Source organism: Pongo abelii, chromosome 21 (genome assembly GCF_028885655.2).
Source record: "Pongo abelii isolate AG06213 chromosome 21, NHGRI_mPonAbe1-v2.0_pri, whole genome shotgun sequence".
NCBI classification, from domain to species: domain Eukaryota; kingdom Metazoa; phylum Chordata; class Mammalia; order Primates; family Hominidae; genus Pongo; species Pongo abelii.
Window position 1 is genome coordinate 54,459,739 of NC_072006.2, and position 17,903 is coordinate 54,477,641.

The 17,903-nt window shown below is 54.9% G+C and overlaps 1 protein-coding gene across 1 annotated transcript in view; it reads right to left on the bottom strand.

Moving 5' to 3' along the window:
• The window catches only part of PEDS1 (plasmanylethanolamine desaturase 1), a 30,053-nt gene extending 13,966 nt beyond the window's left edge, over positions 1-16,087 (bottom strand). Inside the window, exons 1-2 of the mRNA XM_024239056.3 lie at positions 15,746-16,087; positions 5,753-5,872 (exon numbers count right to left, since the gene is read on the bottom strand). Of these exons, the coding sequence (XP_024094824.1) occupies positions 5,753-5,872; positions 15,746-15,866 (241 nt within the window). The 5' untranslated portion in view covers positions 15,867-16,087. The remainder of the gene's footprint in view (positions 1-5,752; positions 5,873-15,745) is intronic.
• Between the last annotated feature and the right edge of the window lie 1,816 nt (positions 16,088-17,903).

Sequence of the window (17,903 nt, forward strand, 5' to 3'; positions counted from 1 at the left end):
AAACGCAAAAATTAGCCGGGCATGCTGGCGCACGCCTATAGTCCCAGCTACTCGGGAGGCTGAGGCAGGAGAATCGCTTGAACCCGGTAGGCGGAGGTTGCAGTGGGCTGAGATTGCGCCACTGCACTCCAGCCTGGCAACAGAGTGAGACTCCGTCTCAAAAAACAAACAAAAAAAACTGGACAAGAGGAGCCTAAAGGGACATGACAACTAAAGGCCATGTGATACCCTGGATGGGATCCAGGAACAGAAGAAGGACATTAGGGAAGAACTAAGGCAATCTGAATAAGCCATGGACTCCAGCTCATGATAATGTATCAACACTGGCACACACTGTAACAACTGTGCCCCATTAATGTAAGATTTAAGATGTGAATAATGGAGGAAACTGCGTGCCCCAGGCATATGGTGCTCTCTGTGCTATCTGCCCCATCCTTCTGCAAGTTGAAAACTTGTTCTAAAAAATAAAGTCTGTTTTTCAAAAAGTGCACAATCTCACTTCATGTCCACGGTAACAGGCCCCACCCCATCCTGACCTTCCAGAGGAGGGTAAGGACTCCCCAAGGTCACACGGTGGCAGGGGCAAGGCAGGGCTGCTGGTGAGTAGCCAGAGACTCACTAGAGTCATTCAGGATGGTGCAACCTTAGGGTTAGGGTTAGGGAGCCTTGGCACCCAGGTATGGAGAATGGGGACATTTACCTCCCTTAACTATGAGAAGTTAATAAAATGGGCCGCTGGGTAAAGGGCCCGGTGGGTCCCGCGACACAGCAAGCATCCCCCCAATGTGGCTCCTGTGAGCTCTCTGCTGAGCCTCAGTCTTGCCATCTGTCCAATGGCCAAGGCCTGGCGCCTGCAGGCTGCCCAGCAGGGAGGGATGTATGCTTTGGACAGAAGTCAGGAATCATTTTAGGAGAGGAGCCCTCCCACTGGCTCCGTGATCTTGCGGCCTCTGCCGGTGGCAGTGACTCCAGGCTGCTGTCTGAGGCTGCTTTAATGGGGGCAGGGGTGGCAGACAGGCACACAGAAGCCTCTTTGTCCCAGCTTTGGGGTGGTGGCGGCTGGCAGCCGGCTCCCCCTGGGGGCAGCTTCGGCTTGGTTACCACCCTTCCCTGCAGAACACTGGGACAAGGAGAGGGATGGGAGACGGCTCACCCCAGGCTACCCTGACTCACGGGGGACCTTGAGGTAGTCTCTGGGCCCGTGGGGGCTTCCATTTCCCCAGAGGTCACCCAGCTGGGACTTCCTCACCCCTCCCTGCCTACCTCAAGGGCCTGGCGTGGAGATGGAAGGCGTGGCTGAGGGGCCAAGTGAACGCACTGAGGGCAAATCCATGGGCTTTGGTCCTGGGTCCCAGTCCTGTCTTTACCGCCTTCCAGCTCAGTCAGATCCAGACTCCACTTCCACCCACAGGACGGGCCACGACCCGAGCCTGGGATTTCTCTGACCTCATCCCCGACCTCTGGACTCACTGTGCCCTCTGCCCGGAAGGCCTCTCCCAAGGTCCACGGAGGACTCTGCTCCTTTAAGGGCCAACTCACAACCCAAACACTTCCTCCCCCTTCTCCACGTGGAACAAAAGCTCAGGGCTCCTACGGCCTTCACTTGTTCACCCACTCACTCATGACAACGATGTGCTTGTCAAAGTGGCTGATGACCTCCACGTGGCTAAATCCGAAGGTCCCTTTACTGCCCACCTTGCTGGTCCACTCGGTGGCTGTTCCCAGTCGACCCCCAAGACTCCTGGAAACACATTCTCCTCTTGGCCCCTGCAAGCCCTCCCTGGTTCTCCCCCCACCTCCCTGGCAGCACCATCCCAGCCTCCCTTGCTGACTCTTCTTCCTCCCCAGCCTGGAAACGCAGGAGACTCAGCCCCTGGGGGTGCTCACCCAGCCTAGGAGATAAGGAGCTTCATCTTGAAACAGATGACCCCCGGATTTCTTTCTTTCTTTTTTTTTTTTCCAGAGGAAGTCTCACTCTGTCGCCCAGGCTGGAGTGCAATGGGGTGATCTTGGCTCACTGCAACCTCCGCCTCCCGGGTTCAAGCAATTCTCCTGTCTCAGCCTCCCCAGTAGCTGGGATTATAGGCGCCTACCACCACACCCAGCTGATTTCTGTATTTTTAGTGGAGACAGGGTTTCACCGTCCCAAAGTGCTGGGATTACAGGTGTGAACCACCATGCCCGGCCCGACCCCCAGATTGCTATTTCCAGCCGCCTCTCCCTGCCTCCAGACCTGGATTTCCAGTTTCCTGCTCAACAACTCTCCTTAGCTCACCAGCGGCCATCTCAAGAATCTCTCTCAGGCCTGCTCTGCCAACCTCTCTCCATCTCTGTGAATGACAGCTTCATCCCTTCCACCTCTCAAGAGAGAAACCTTGGAGTCAAGCTAATTCTTCCCTCTCTCACCTCCACAGCCAACCTGGAAGCACATTCTGGCAGCTCACCTTTCACAGCTCCTCCAGAATTTGACAACTCTTCACCACCTCCACTGCTCCACCCAGGTCTGGGCCGCCCTTAGGTCTGGGCTGCCATCTTCACGTGGCTGGACCATGGCAGGTGCCTCCTCCCTGGCTGTCCCCACCCCCAGCCATCTTCCCTGCAGCATCAGATGATGTCAGTTCCCTGTGGGAAACTCACCAATGGCTTCTCATGACCCCATATCCAGACCACGGCCCTCACGGCCCCACAACATCTGCTTCCAGTGCCTCGCTGGGCTGCCACAGTTTTCCTTCGATCAATTTCCTCCAGCCACAATGGCTTTGCTCTGTTCCCCAAACACACGAGGCATGTGCCAACCTTGGGGCTTTTGCATTTGCTCTTCCCTGTGCCTTGGATGCCCCTCCCCAAGATCTCTGCACGGTCCCTCCCTCACCTCCTTCAGGTCTCTGTGCAAACGTCACCTTTTCAGAGAGGCCTTTCCCGCCTACCCCCTTAGCTTGATTTTGCTTCCCAGTGCTGCGTCATGTGTGTCTGTGTTTATTAACTCGACACCTTTTCATGCTTCTGCCTTCTTTGATTTCTGGGGCCTGCCTGGGACAATGGAAGCTCTGGGGAGATAGTGAGGGGTAGTGGGCAGGCTCTGCAGCCTGGCACGGTGCCCTTACTGCCTGCATGTTAACACACAAATCAGCGTGGCTATTTAAATCGATTAGGGACTGTGCAAACACCACTATCAGGGGATTGTCTGCTCTTATCAGCCCAGAGGGAAAGGTGTGGGATGGGGAAGCTGGTACTGTGCAGCCTCGAAAGCCAGAGATTTCCTGGGCTGTGGCTGGAAGATCAGGTCCCAACCAGGGAAGGGAGACAGTGACCTGCCTGCGACATCCACCCTCCCAGCCTGCACAGCACCCACCTGGGCTCTGATCCAGCCCATCCTTTACCCCCGTAGAGGCCTGAAACAGCCTGGCCTCCCAATGTTAACTGGAGGCTATACAGGCCCTGGTGGGGAAGTCCTCAATTGAAAGCCAGGCAGGTCTGGATTTGCAATCTCAGACTCTGCTGCTGCCTGGGTGAGGACCAATATACAACTTACTTAGCCTCTCAGATGGTGATGGGAACCTCCTCACTAGGGTAGCACAAAGAGTAAAAAGTGCCCAGCATGGGGCTTGGCACATAGTAGGTGCTCACAAAACATCCGTCATTAAACTGACCAGCGAGGCTGAAGTGAAAGCCTTGATCCGTGGTCTGGCAGGTGCTGTCCCCTCCCTGCCCCTGCTTAGTCACTGGTTTTCTCAGCACTTAGGCACACCTGCATTTTGCCTTCACAACAGCCCTAGGAGGCAGGTACTGCCAGCAGCCTCATTTACACTGTGGTAAATGAGGCTCAGAGATGCAATGACAGTTGCCCAAGGCCACAGAGCCAGGAGGTGGTGGAGGTGGGACTTGAACCCAGGTTTGTAGAGGCCTGCTTGTAACCATCCCCAGATGAGGCTGCAAAGCTCAGACTGTCTGTATTCCTGCCCTTGAATATGGGGCTTGAGGCAGAGAGGCTGGGGGTGCAGGTCTCTCCCATCCCTGGGAGCAGGGGACATGCCTGGCTCCTGCCTGGGCTTCCCAGCAATGGATGGGTTCATCTCTCTCCCCTCCAGCTGGTCCGGCTCCCGTCCCCAGCATATACCAACCCCATGCCAGACCCAGATGGCTCAATTAGCTGGCCTGAGCACTATTGGCTTAGGTGGCTAGAATGCTTTTAATGAGATTGTGGGAGTTGAACCCTTAGGAAGGGCCAGGCAGGACCAAGGGCAGAGCCGCCCCCTTCAGTCTTGGAGCCGGGGACTGGGGGGGAAGGGTGGTGCATGGAGAGGAAGGAAACTGAGTCATCCAGGGCCTGGGAGTGGAGATAGTGTATTAACAACTATGTTGTGCTCTGCCTTGAAGTGTGACTTTGGACTGGTCCCTTCTCTGAGCCTCAGTTCCCTCATCTGGAAAATGATGACAACCTTAGCATAAGAAGTGACCGACGGAAAACACCCAGGAGGTACTAATAAACAACAGCTCTCTCATTCATTCATTCATCAATTCAAAAAATACTGAGCACCGGCTGTGTGCCAGGCCTGAGGCTTGAGCTAGGGACACAGCGGTGAATGAAACAGACAAAAATCTCTGCTCTCAGGGAGCTGGCATTTGAGTTGGGAGAGATAGATGATAAACAAATAAAGACACTGTGGACACAATGTAACAACAGAAAACGGGGACAGTGTGTGACAGGGCTGCTATTTTGAGACGGAGTCTCGCTCTGCTGCCTGGGCTGAAGTGCTGTGGCGTGATCTTGGCTCACTGCAGCCTCTGCCTCCTGGATTCAAGTGATTCTCCTGCCCCAGCCTCCCAAGTAGCTGGGACCTACAGGCACCTGCCACCACGGCCAGCTAATTTTTGTATTTTTAGTAGAGACAGGGTTTCACCATATTGGCCAGGCTGGTCTCGAACTCCTGACCTCAAGTCATCCACCCCCCTCGGCCTCCCACAGTGCTGGGATTACAGGCATGAGCCACCACACCTGGCCGGGGCTGCTATGTTTTGTGGGGCAATCACACCTTCTCTGCTGAAAGGAGGTGACCTCTCAGCAGAGACCTGGAGTGAGCCATGTAGGTGAGAGTTCTAGGCATAGAGAATGGCGCATGCAAAAGCCCTGAAGTAGGAATGTATCTGAGAGCAGGTGACAGAGGCACAGTCAGGGGGCCAGCGTGGCAGGTGCAGGGTGACCTAGCATGAGGGTGGCGAGAGGAAGCTGGGGCAGGTACACTGAGGAGCAGGTGTTCTATACAGCTGCAGGTGTACGCAGATGAGAGTGGGGGAGTGGCATGATCTGCCTGGGGCTCTAGCAGGATCCAGCTAGCCGTGTGGAGACTGGATGGTGCAGGGCAAAGGTGAAGGCAGGGAGACCAGGAAGGAGGCTCCTGAAACAGCCCAGGCGAGAGAGGATGGTGGCTGGACCAGCGTGGGGACCATGAAGGTACAGAGCCATGGCTGTACTCCTCATGCAGTTTGAAAGTAGAGTTAACAGTGTCTGCTGATGGTTTGGATGTGCAATGCAAGAGGAAGAGAGGAACTGAGGATCATGTTTAGGTTTTGGGCCCAAGTGACAGGCTGCAGGGAGGTGCTGCTGACTGCAATAGAGAGGTGGGGTACTCAAGGCACATACTGGACTCGAGCACACACATCCATGCATGTGGACACACACACGCACCAGTTACCCACTGGGTCCCTGGCCCCTAGGGAAGTTGAGGCAGGCAGCAGTGCCTCGGGCACTCACCAACTCCGAGTATGACGAGGGGCGTGTGCTCCCAGCGGGCCAGCAGCAGGAGGTGGACCAGGTTGTGGGCGATGAGGCTGAAGCACAGGATCACAGAGCACCACTCCTGGAGGCGCTTGCCTGCAGGGAGCAGAGGCGAGAGGTAAAGGCTGGAGGGTCAAGGCCAGGCAGAGTGTGGCCCCATGGGAACTTTTCTTTTCTTTTTTTTTTTTTCTGAGACAGAGTCTCGCTCTTATCACCCAGGCTGGAGTGCAGTGGTGCCATCTCGGCTCACTGCAACCTCCACCTCCCGGGTTCAAGCGATTCTCCTGCCTCAGCCTCCTGAGTAGCTGGGATTATAGGCGCCCGCCACCATGCCTGGCTAATTTTTGTATTTTTAGTAGAGATGGGGTTTCACCATATTGGCCAGGCTGGTCTTGAACTCCTGACCTTGTGATCCGCCCGCCTCGGCCTCCCAAAGTGCTGGGATTACAGGTGTGAGCCACCGCACCCGACCAGGAGCTTTTCAACTTTGTTTAATGCGTCTATATTGCCAACCACAAGCTGAGCTTACAGACTCCCACAAAGGAGTCTGTACCCATTTCACAGATGACGTCACAGAGGCCCTCGCCAAGGTCAAACAGTCAGGGCTGGATGCATTAAACCAAGGATGGGGCCCTTCAAAGAGTGGCCCAATTCTCTGACAGAGACCAATTCTTTGACAGACAGGACCAGAACTCTGGTCTCCTGGGCCCCTCTGGGCTCTCTCTGGAGACACCTAAGGGAACTTGAATGAGCTTCTTTTTCTTGTTTTAAACTAGAATCTTTGTGGCTTCACTTGTCCCCTTTTGCAGGTAACTATTTGGAGGCAGAGGCTACAAACAACCTTTAATCCTGGCTCACACCCTGCCCAGCCTCCCTCAAGCAGGCTCCAGACAATGAGTCAGGAATTCATGGACAAATAGGGCTCTGGGGACAGTGGGGCTTCTAAAAGTATGGCGTGTGGGCCAGGCAGGCAGAGCTTCTGATTCCCAAGAGGAGCCAGAAGTCAGGCTTTGGGTGTGCAATCTGTTTCAGTGTTGCCACATAGTTTTCATAGACACACGAGCCCAGACAAGCTGATTCACTCACTGCAGCTTTGTTTGTGGTGCCAAAACTTGGGAAATAACCTAAGTGGCCATTGCCTGGGGATTGGCCAAATGAATTCAGTCCACATCATCTCTGCAGCCAGGAAAACGCCTGAGCAGTTGTCTATAAGTGGACGTGGAGAGATGTCCAGGACATCTAGGTAAGTGCAAAAAACAAAGCGCCAAATAGCCATTTATGTTAAAAAAAAAAAATCTACATAGTTAAGACCGGCTTTTCCCTTATTCCCTTTTAAAGTACTAGCATATTACATTGTTTTCTTTTAATTGTAAATTCAAATAAAAAAATAAAAGGGGGCCATGCGCGGTGGCTCACACCTGTAATCCCAGCACTTTGGGAGGCCGAGGCAGAAGGATCATTTGAGACTAGGAGTTCGAGACCAGCCTGGCCAACATGGTGAAACCCCATCTCTACTAAAAATACAAAAATTAGCCGGGAATGGTGGCGGGTGCCTGTAATCCCAGCTATTCGGGAAGCTGAGATAGGAGAATCACTTGAATCTGGAAGGCGGAGACTGCAGGGAGCTGAGATGGTACCACTGCACTCCAGCCTGGGCTGCAGAGTGAGACTCCATCTCAAAAAATAAAAACTAAAATAAAAATAAAAATAAAATAAATAAAAGGGGTTAGGCCCAGTGACTTACTCCTGTAATCCAAGCACTCTGGGAAGCTGAGGCGAGAGGATTGCTTGAGCCCAGGAGTTCAAGACCGGCTTGGGCAACATAGCAAGACCCTGTCTCTATTAATAAACAAAACAAAACAAAAAAATTTAAAAATTAAAGGAAATAAGGCCAGGTGCAGTGTTTCACGCCTGTAATCCCAGCACCTTGGGAGGCCGAGGCAGGCAGATCACCTGAGGTCAGGAGTTTGAGACCAGCCAGGCCAACGTGGCGAAACCCCGTCTCTACTAAAAATACAAAAACTAGCCAGATGTGGTGGCAGGCGCCTGTAGTCCCAGCTACTCGGGAGGCTGAGGCAGGAGAATCGCTTGAACCCAGGAGGCGGAGGTTACAGTGAGCTGAGATCACGCCATTGCACTCCAGCCTGGGTGACAAGAGTGAAACTCCATCTCAAGAAAAAAAAAAAAAATTAAAGGAAATAAAAACACCATGTGGGTGACACAGAACATGTGACTAGGGGATGCCCCAGGCAGCTGCTCCATAAGGCACAGAAGACCTTTAATGACAACAATTTTATCATGGGTGTTTAAAATATACTGAGCAGTTACTCCATATCAGGCGCCTGCTGAAGTGATGTCCTTTTGCAGATGAGAAAACTGACCATCAGAGTGATCAAGAAAGTAGCCCAAAGCCACCCAACTAGTCAGCAGAGACCAGAATTCCATGGCCAGAGGTCTGGCTCCTAAGATCCTGCTCTCGCCCCGCTCCATCCTGTTCCTGCTGCCCCTGGTCCCTCCCTCTATTCCCCATCACCCTATCACCTTGACGACATTCTGGGTCAGGAGCCCAGGCCCCCCCTTAAGCAGCGGGGCCAGGCAGGTCCCTGTGAAGGGGTCAGGGCCAGAGCAGGTGAGAAGGGCTCCTCCTGCGTCCACCCTCTCTTCTTTTTAGGACTCTGTGCATGCTGTTCCCTTCACTCCCTGTGCACCCGACACTGCTCCTGCAGATCTCACCCTGGAAACCTCCATCTCCAGGAAGCCATCCATGATGCCTCCTCTGACCCCACACTCCCCCAACACGAGGCCCATTGCTCATGCCTGTGGCCTTGTCTACGTTTGTCTTCCCCTGCCTAAATGTGAAGTCGGGAGGCCCAGAACCATGTCTGGCTCACTCACCAGGGCCCTGACACTCAGTAAATGCTTGCAGAATGAGCAAATTCCCAACCACAATCCTAACGGACAACTCCACGGCTTTGTCTCTGGGTGCCGCTCACCGACATACCTTGGGAAGGAAGTACTGGGTTCCCCATTTGTCATGATAGGGAAACTGAGGCTCAGGGAGAGAGAAGGCCTTCTCCAGGTCACACAACAGCAAGCTGCTCCTGACCTACCCTGAACCAGAACCAGGACAGCTGCCCTCCCCTGCCCCATGAAAAGACCAAGGCTCAGAAGGGGGAGGGAACACATCAGGGTTACATCCCCTTGGCCCCTTTTGTACAGAAGAGGACCCTGAAGCCCAAGAAGGCGTAGGACCTCAACAGAGGTCACATAGCAGAGGTCACAGGGGCCTAGATCTCCTGGTTCCCCAATTCTCAGGCAGGGGCTGTTTCTCTTGAGCCACGCAGCAACCCCACTGCCCCGGCAGCCACCCCAGCCTGGGGATCACCATGATCAGGCCCAGCAAGGCCTTCCCCTTTCTGGTTCTTGTTTGTAGCCAAGGCCCAGGGCTCAGAAGCAGAAAGCCCCGAGCGGGTGGGGTGGGAGGACACGGAGAGGCGGTGAGAAGGAAAGAACAAGTGAACCTTCCCGATCGACCTGCCTGCCTGCCCCACAGCACGCAGGGACAGGAAGTGGGCAGAGCCAACTGCAACATGATCAAATAACAGTTACCCTAACAATGGCTGACACACACTGAAGCCTGTCATGCGCTGGGGTGTGGCCCATATCGGACAGGTTGCAAACTGACTCCCTCTGACATGTTTTGCCCTGAGTTTTAAAAAGTGAGCTAAATTTGAAAATCACATAAAATTCCTAGTTTCCTGCTTCCCTCAACAACACAGGGCTCTGGCCACCCTAGGCCTGAACAGTAAGTAATAGCTGCCCCCATCCGATGGGATACGAGCTCCAGGTTCACCCTGGTCCTCTCCCTTCCCTGGGGTCTCACACTGGGTGGCCAGATTTGGTGGCGGCCCTGGCTGGGCCCCTGCAGTCATCTGAGTTTTTGAGTCTGAGGCACAGTCTCTCACTCAAGTATCAGCCCCTCAAGGAAGGAACTGAGTGATCTCATTTCCTAGACAAGGAAACTGAGGTTCAGAGCTGGGTTTGGATCCCAGACACATCAATGAGACATGTTAGCCTGGACGTTCGGGGCAGTCCTGAAACCAAAGATGATCCAGCTCTCTCCCCACGCCATGGAGAACGTCCTCCAAATCTGAATATTTTTCCATCTAAACTCCATCTCTCTTTGGCCTCTGGAAGCTGGATCCTTCTGCAGACCAAATACCTTAATTCTGATCCATAAAAAATACATACACAATGGCCGGGTGTGGTGGCTCATGCCTGTAATCCCACCACTTTGGGAGGCCGAGGCGGGCAGATCACGAGGTCAGGAGTTCGAGATCAGCCTGGCTAACATGAACGTGGTGAAACCCCGTATCTACTAAGAATACAAAAATTAGCCAGGTGTGGTGGTGTGCACCTGTAATCTCCTAGCTACTCGGGAGGGTGCACCTGTAATCTCCTAGCTACTCGGGGAGGCTGAGGCAGGAGAATCGTGTGAACCCAGGAGGCAGAGGTTTCAGTGAGCCGAGATCGTGCCACTGTACTCCAGCCTGGGCAACAGAGCAAGACTCCGTCTCCGGGGGGAATAAACATACACAACTTAAGTAGCTTTCATTGAGCAACTAGAACATGCCAGATACAGGGCTAAGATGATCTCAGCACCCCTCACAACCTCCTGAAGCTAGGGACCCTCTGTCCCATCCTTGAGAGAGAGAAGCTGGGCCTGGAGAGGTGAAGGCACTTGTCCAAAGTCACTTGAGGGCCACCAAAGTCACAGCATGGATCATCAGCCTGGCAGGGCCTGTGGGGTCAACTGGCCTAAACTGTATCACTTAACAGATGGGCAGACTGAGGTGGGGATGGGGAGGGTGGCTGCTCAGGACACAGGAGGCCCGGGCTGTCTTCTGGCTGTAGTGCTGAGGTCCTGCTTTCAGAGCCAGCCCCTGGCTTGGCAGGGGTTGAAGATCTGAGCCAAAAGCAGCAGCTACTTATTGGCCTGAGGAAGGGGCTGGCCTCGTGTGGTAGGTATGGAGAGCTAGGAAGAGCAGGGGAGGCCCGGGGTCATGCCTTTGTCATCTGGCTTTCCAGGGGACAGGCTGCAGTCAAAGGCTTGGTGGGCCCAACTCCTCTGGTTCCAGGTAGAGACAAGCCCCAAATAAGCTGGACTTCTGAGGGCCCCTGGCCTCCAGCAGACCCTCAGCCTCAGGGAGATGGGGGACAAGAGGTAGAGAGAAGGCGGGGATGAGAGATGGACAGAGGGACAAATAAGAGATGAGAGACAAATAAGGAATCAGATCCATGGGAAGATGAGAAACAGGCTGAGTGCCATGGCTCATGCCTGTAATCCCAGCACTTTAGGAGGCAAAGGTAGGAGGATCACTTGAGGTCAGGAGTTGGAGACCAGCCTGGGCAACATAACCAGATCCTGTCTCTACAAAAATAAAAATAAAAATTAGCTGGGCGTGGTGGCTCACACCTGCAATCTCAGCACTTTGGAGGCTGAGGCGGGAGGATCATTTGAGCTTAGAGTGAGCTACAATCACTCCACCACACTCCAGCCTAGGTAACAGAGCAAAACCTTGTCTCAGAAACAAACAAACAAAAAAACCGAAAGAAACAAAGACGAGAAACAGAGACAAAAGGAGCAAAAAACAGAAGGCCTATCTGGGGGACTGAACCCCCGGGTTCAGCTTCGGGAGCACAGGCCAGGACTCTCACGCAGTACTCCTGACACCCTCCACCTTTCCCTTCCCCCCGTGCCAAGAGCCTCTGTAATCCCCAGGGCAGGGGGCACCCACAGTTGGCCCGGGTGGGGTACAGGTGGATCCAGGACCCGTCAGGCTGCACCCTTGAAGCCTGGGGCACCTGAGAAGTAGCACACACATGGCCAGATTTCAGCTGGGACTTCCTGGGAAGCTGGACACCCGCCTCACCCTCTGGCCTGCCAAGCTGGCCAGGCCCTTCACAAACCCTGACATCTGGCATGAGGTGGGCTGCTGCTGGGAAACTCAGCCCCGAACAGGACCAAATGGCTCCCAGGTCCCGCAGGACCAGGGCTCAACCTCTGGGCCAGACACTTGGGGCCTGCGAAATCAGGCTGCGGCCACCTCCCCGCTGCACCTGTCACCATTCCCTCGGCCCCATGCTGCTCTGGTCCAACTACTCACAGCTCCCTACACACAGAGGCCCATTCTCTGCCACCTGCCCTGCACACATGCTGTTCTGATGATCCGGAATACTCGCCCCCGCCTCCCACACACTCACCCCTGGCTGGCTGACTTCCATAGCGAAGAGTAAGAACACAGAACCTAGCGCGTCCCCACCCGGCCCAGTCCCGGGTTCCAGGCCTAGCCCTACTGCTGCCCGACGCCCCGCCATATGACCTCAGGCAGCCTCTCCCATTTTCTAAGCCTCAGGAAATGTTCCAACAAAAGTGGACTGGGTGCTCATGAGGGGCCAAGCACTTCAATCAAACCAAATAGGTTCAGTCCCTGTCCCGCTGGCCTTCCCATCAGGTGAGGGCAGATGCGGGCCTAACCCCAATCAGGGTGAGCTTTAGGAAGAGCATGCCTGGGGTGGGGGTTGGGAGGGGTTGCAGCCTCCTCCTCTGTGAATGGGGTTAATATCAAGGTACAACTCACACGGTTGTAGTGGGGATGCACGGAGAGCAGGTGAGGAAAATGCCAGCACAGTGAGGGCTCAATCACTCGGCTATGTTGATTGCCATGATTATGGCTGTCAACTGTCACAGTGCCAAACCACCTCCAGCCCCAGTAATCTCAAACATTCCGCTCCTAGAACCCAGGAACTTCTCCTACTCTTCCCTCCAGCCTACATGTGTCCTCCATGTTCCCTAAACATGTCTGGCAAGCTCCCACCTCAGGGTCTTTGCATTTGTTGCTTCCCTGGTCTGGACCAACCCTTCTTCAAATATCCTCAGGGATCCCTCCCTCCGGCCCTTCCTCCCTTCAGGCCTCCCTTCAAATGTCACCTGCTCAGGGAAGCCTTCACTGCCCCCTCCCTAAAATGTCATCCCATCCCCAACATTGCAGATCCCCCTCTCCTGCTATGTATTTGCTCCACAGCGCTTGCCACCACTGGGCACGTGAGATAGTTACTTGTCAAGTTTATGGCCTGGCTATCTACTAAAATGCCAGCTCCGTTTTTTTCTTTTTCTTTTTCTTTTTTTTGAGACAGAGTCTGGCTCTGTCATCCAGGCTGGAATGCAGTGGTGTGGTATTGGCTCACTGCAACCTCCGCCTCCCGGGTTCAAGAGATTATCCTGCCTCAGCCTCCTGAGTAGGTGGGACTACAGGGGCCTGCCACCATGCCCAGCTAATTTCTGTATTTTTAGTAGAGTCAGGGTTTCGCCATGTTGGCCAGGCTGGTCTCGAACTCCTGACCTCAAATGATCCACCCACCTCGGCCTCCCAAAGTGCTAGGATTACAGGTGTGAGCCGCCGCGCCCGGTCAGCTCCATTTTTTTCCGTCTTGTTCACCACTCTGCCCCCAGAGCCTAGAACATGGACCAGAACATAAGTGTTCAACATGCATTGAGCCTGGTCTCTCACTCTATCAGGCCCAGAGGGGTCAAATACTTCCCCAAGATCACACAGTGAGCAGACAGAAGCAGAGAGGCCAGTGGAAAGGAAGTTGGAGAAACCAGTTTGGCAAGTCTCCTCCCCTACCTCCAGGTCTGGAGGAGATAAGGGGCCTTGATTGCAGATTTGGGGTACCAGGCTGTCTGCAGACTCTGATTCAGGCATGGCTGTTCTTCAGAGAGTGAAGGGCACTTGGGGAAACCAGAAATGGACAAATATTCAATTGATCATGGTGGCGTGGGGAGACAGCAATCCCTGGGGAGGCTCAGAATGCCTGGGAATGATTTGGGCTGTCTGAAAGTAGGTAGGGTTCACAGGAGTAGGCAGAGCTGGACACTAAAGAGGGAGGCCCTTGAATCCTTATCTCCAATTCCCAGGTGGGGAGTTTGATAACCAGAGAGGTGAGGTGGATCCCCCACAGCAAAGGTCAGACTACTGTTAACAACAGGGAGGGCCAGGCGCAGTGGCTCACGCCTGTAATCCCAGAACTGTGGGAGGCCGAGGCGGGCGGATCACAAGGTCAGGAGATCGAGACCATCCTGGCTAACACAGTGAAACCCCATCTCTATTGAAAATACAGAAAATTAGCCGGGCGTGGTGGCGGGCGCCTGTAGTCCCAGCTACTCAGGAGGCTGAGGCAGGAGAATGGCGTGAACCCGGGAGGCGGATCACGTCACTGCACTCCAGCCTGGGCAATAGAGTGAGACTCTGTCTCAAAACAAACAAAACAAAACAAAACAAAAAACAACAACAAAAAAAACACACAACAGGGAGTGCCTACTGAACGCCAGTGGACGATCTCATTTCCACTTCCTAACACGAAGGGGCAGATAAACTTTAACTTGCAAGGAAACCAAGGGGAAACAGAGACGGAAAATGGCTTGGACCAGGTCATACAGCTGAATAACAGAGTCAGGATGTTAACCCTGGCCTACCCCCAGGAGAGCAGGAGGTTTTAAGTCCATAGGCTGGGTGTCTTGAGTATAGGCCTGAAGAAACCATAGTGGCATGGACCAGGTGCCCAAGTCAGGTGTGAAAAATCACATACAGAGAATGGAGTGGTCTAGGACCCAATGAGGAAACGCAAATGGCCTGTGCCCATGCCACCTTCTAAGGAAGAGACGGCATGGAACCCAGGCCAGTGAGGGCAGAAAGCTAAGGTGCTAGTGACCCCAGGCCCACTCCAGGCAAGGGTTGCATGTGGTGCTTGGTGGCTGCCCCACAGAAAAAGGAAGGATGTCAGGATGTTTGACAAACAAAGCTTGATTCCATGGTGACACCCAGGCAGAGGTGCCTCCCAGTCACCTGAATCGGGAGTTCTCAAAGGCACTTCCTTAACTCTTGCGGATATAGGGCCCTCCTGAGGCCAAACAATAAAACTCCTAGGGCTCACATAGCAGTCACAAAAGTGGGGGTAGGGGGTGCTTGCTGGAGCATATACAGTGAGCAAAGCAGGAAGAAGCTAGGGAGAAACCGTGGCCCGAGGGAAAGGGACAGAGAGGGAGAGGTGAACTCCAACCTGTGATCTGGTCTGGGGAATATGGGGGTTCCAGTCCCAAGTCCTAAGGAAGGGGCCAATACATGGATGTGAGGGAGGGGCAAGAGCTAGAGTTGGGGCTTATGTACAGGGGAGCTTACACTGGCGTACGTTCAGTCCCCTCACTGCCTGGGATCCAGGAATATGGGGTAAGGACTGATGCTCACCACTGGAGGGTTGGGGAGAGAATATCGGTCTGTAGCCACTGAAGCTATCACTAGGATGGGGTTTTGGGGAAGGGTGTGGGGAGTACCGTGCAGCTGGAAGCCCCCGAGTTAGGGTTCTCTGGGCAGAGGGGCTGACATTCCCAGGTTAGGGAGGTGAGGTCATTGTTTGCAGCCCAGGGCCTGGGCTAGGGCACAGGGGAGGTACTAGGATGTAGATTCCAGATCTGGGGAACCCGGGATGAGGTGTGACTTTTAGGGGCCTGAGGGCAGTGCCTACAGCTGAAGGGCAGCTTTGGGCTTGGACGGGGTCCTCGGGGGATGAGGGGGTGGGGCTCTAAGTCTAGGAGCACTCTTCACAACCGAGAATGCCCCGGGGTAGGATTCCGTATCTGCGGGTCCGATGGGAGCTCCTTTTGTCGCCCAGGAAGCTCATGGTAATTTCTTGATCTGGGGAGTGTCTTTGCAGCCAGGAAACCCCGGGGCCAAGGTTCTGGCTTGGGTTCGGAAGGGACACTGGGGTGGGGTCCCCGAACTTGCTATCTGCAAGTTAGACACCCGGGCTGGAGTTCCGCATCTGGGCCCGAGGTTGGGGCTCCAATCTGGGGTCGCTGTCCGCAGCCGGGGCTGGTGACCGCAGGCCTGGAGGGGGGCCCGGAGGTCTTACCTGGCGAGTAGAGCGCAGCCAGCTCGCGGGCCCCGGCGTGCTGCGCGCCCCAGCGGCAACAAGACGCCTCGTCCTCGTCCAGCTCCAGCTGCTGGCCCGGCCAGTCCTCGGCGCCCGCCATGGCCACTCGCCCGATCGGCCCGGTGCGCTCTGCTGGCAGCGGCGGCGGCGGCAGGGCCGCGGAACCGCGGCGAGATCACGCCGCCCAATGACCGCCCAGCGCCGGGCGCGGCGGCGGTGAGGGCGGGGTCCTCGCCCGGCCGCGCGTCACAGCCAATCGGGGCTCGCGCCGGAGCCGCGCAGGCCAATCGGACGTCGCTGAGCCGCAGCCAACCGCCGCGAGCCGGGGGCTGGGCCGCAGCTGGACGCAGCTGGGCGCGGAAGCTTGGGGCGGAGGCGCGTGCCCGCCTCCCCAGCTCAGCCCCGGCCGGGCTCCTGGCTCCAGCCCACCGGGAGCTCGCGGCGCGTCGCCGCCCACCTAGACTTCGGTTCACGGGCCCATGCAATGGGCCGAGGCTGGGCCCAGAAATGGGCATTTCTTGAGCCGGCAGCGTTAAGCGCCCACTGTGTGCAAGGAACGCGAGGGCAGGGCGCCGGGCAGGGGCCGAGGCCAGGAAGCATTTGGCGGGTGCTCTGTACGATGCTCCCTAGCGAGGCCGATGGACAGAGGTCTGGTTTATCAAGCCCTACTGTGTGCAGAGGTTTCGGGGGCCATGTGTTCATCAGCTGTGTGCCAGCTCTGTGCTGCGCGCCCAAAGAGGAGAAACCTCGAGCCTGCCCCGCATCCTCCCCAGCTCATGTTCTCCTGGTGCAGAGGACAGTAAACTAATGAAAATGACAACTAGGGTCACTATGAGATTTGCTGAGCGCTTAATATCTGTCAGGTGTTGGACCAAGAGCTAGACGAGCAACATTTATTTGACTCTTAAACACCAATGGTATTGCCTCCTCAGAGAGCCCCACCACCACCACCCTGCTCAAAGGTGCCCCCTCCTCCAGTCACTGTGACATCACCCTGTTTTGTCTTCACAGCGCTTCTGGTGGGGATTGAGCTTGCAGTCCCTGTCTCTCCTATCAGAGAGCAAACTCCTGAGGGCAGAGAACAGCTTTGTTTACAGCAGGGCCCCCGTGCCAGGATCGGGGCTGGAACACGGTAGAAGCTCAATAAATGCTTGATGAATGAATTAAGGCTCAGCCAGATGCGTCTAATACTTCGGCAGATAAATGACAGCAGCAGGGATTTACCCCAGGTCTAACCGACAACAAAGTATGCAATAATTTCTCATAGAAATTCCATACAGGCGGCCTGGCGCGGTGGCTCACGCCTGTAATCCCAGCACTTTGGGAGGCCGAGTCGGGCGGATCATGAGGTCAGGAGATCGAGACCATCCTGGCTAACACGGTGAAACCCCGCCTCTACTAAAAATACAAAAAATTAGCTGGGCACGGTGGCGGGCGCTTGTAGTCCCAGCTACTCGGGAGGCTGAGACAGGAGAATGGCGTGAACCCGGGAGGCGGAGCTTGCAGTGAGCCGAGATCACGCTACTGCACTCCAGCCTGGGCGACAGAGAGACAGACTCAGTCTCAAAAAAAAAAAAAAAAAAAAAATTCCATACAGGCTGGACGCGGTGGCTCACGCCTATATCCCAGCACTTTGGGAGGCCGAGGCCGGTGGATCACCTGAGTCCAGGAGTTTGAGACCAGCCTGGACAACATGGTGAAACCTTGTCTCTACTAAAAATACAAAAATTAGGCAGGCTACTTATCCCAGCTACTTGGGAGGCTGAGGCAGGAGAATCACTTGAACCTGGGAGGTGGAGGTTACAGTGAGCCGAGATGGTGCCATTGCACTCCAACCTGGGTGACAAGAGTGAGACTTGGTCTCAAAAAAAAAAAAAAAAAAAATTCCATACAGTGAGATCACATAGGAGCCTCCCTAGAGGCTGTGGAAGGTCCTGAAAGGTGCTGGGGGAGCAGAGAGGGGAGGTAAGATCCCCTTCCAGACAGGTTCTCTGAGGGTTTAAGTCCTGGATTCCTGCACTACCAGTCACCCCAGGGCTGTTTCCTGAGTCTTCCTACCATAGACAGCCACTGTCCACACCCAGGCCTACGCTCCCTCCGTTTCTTTCCCACACCTTCTCCCAGGAAGGAAAAGCCA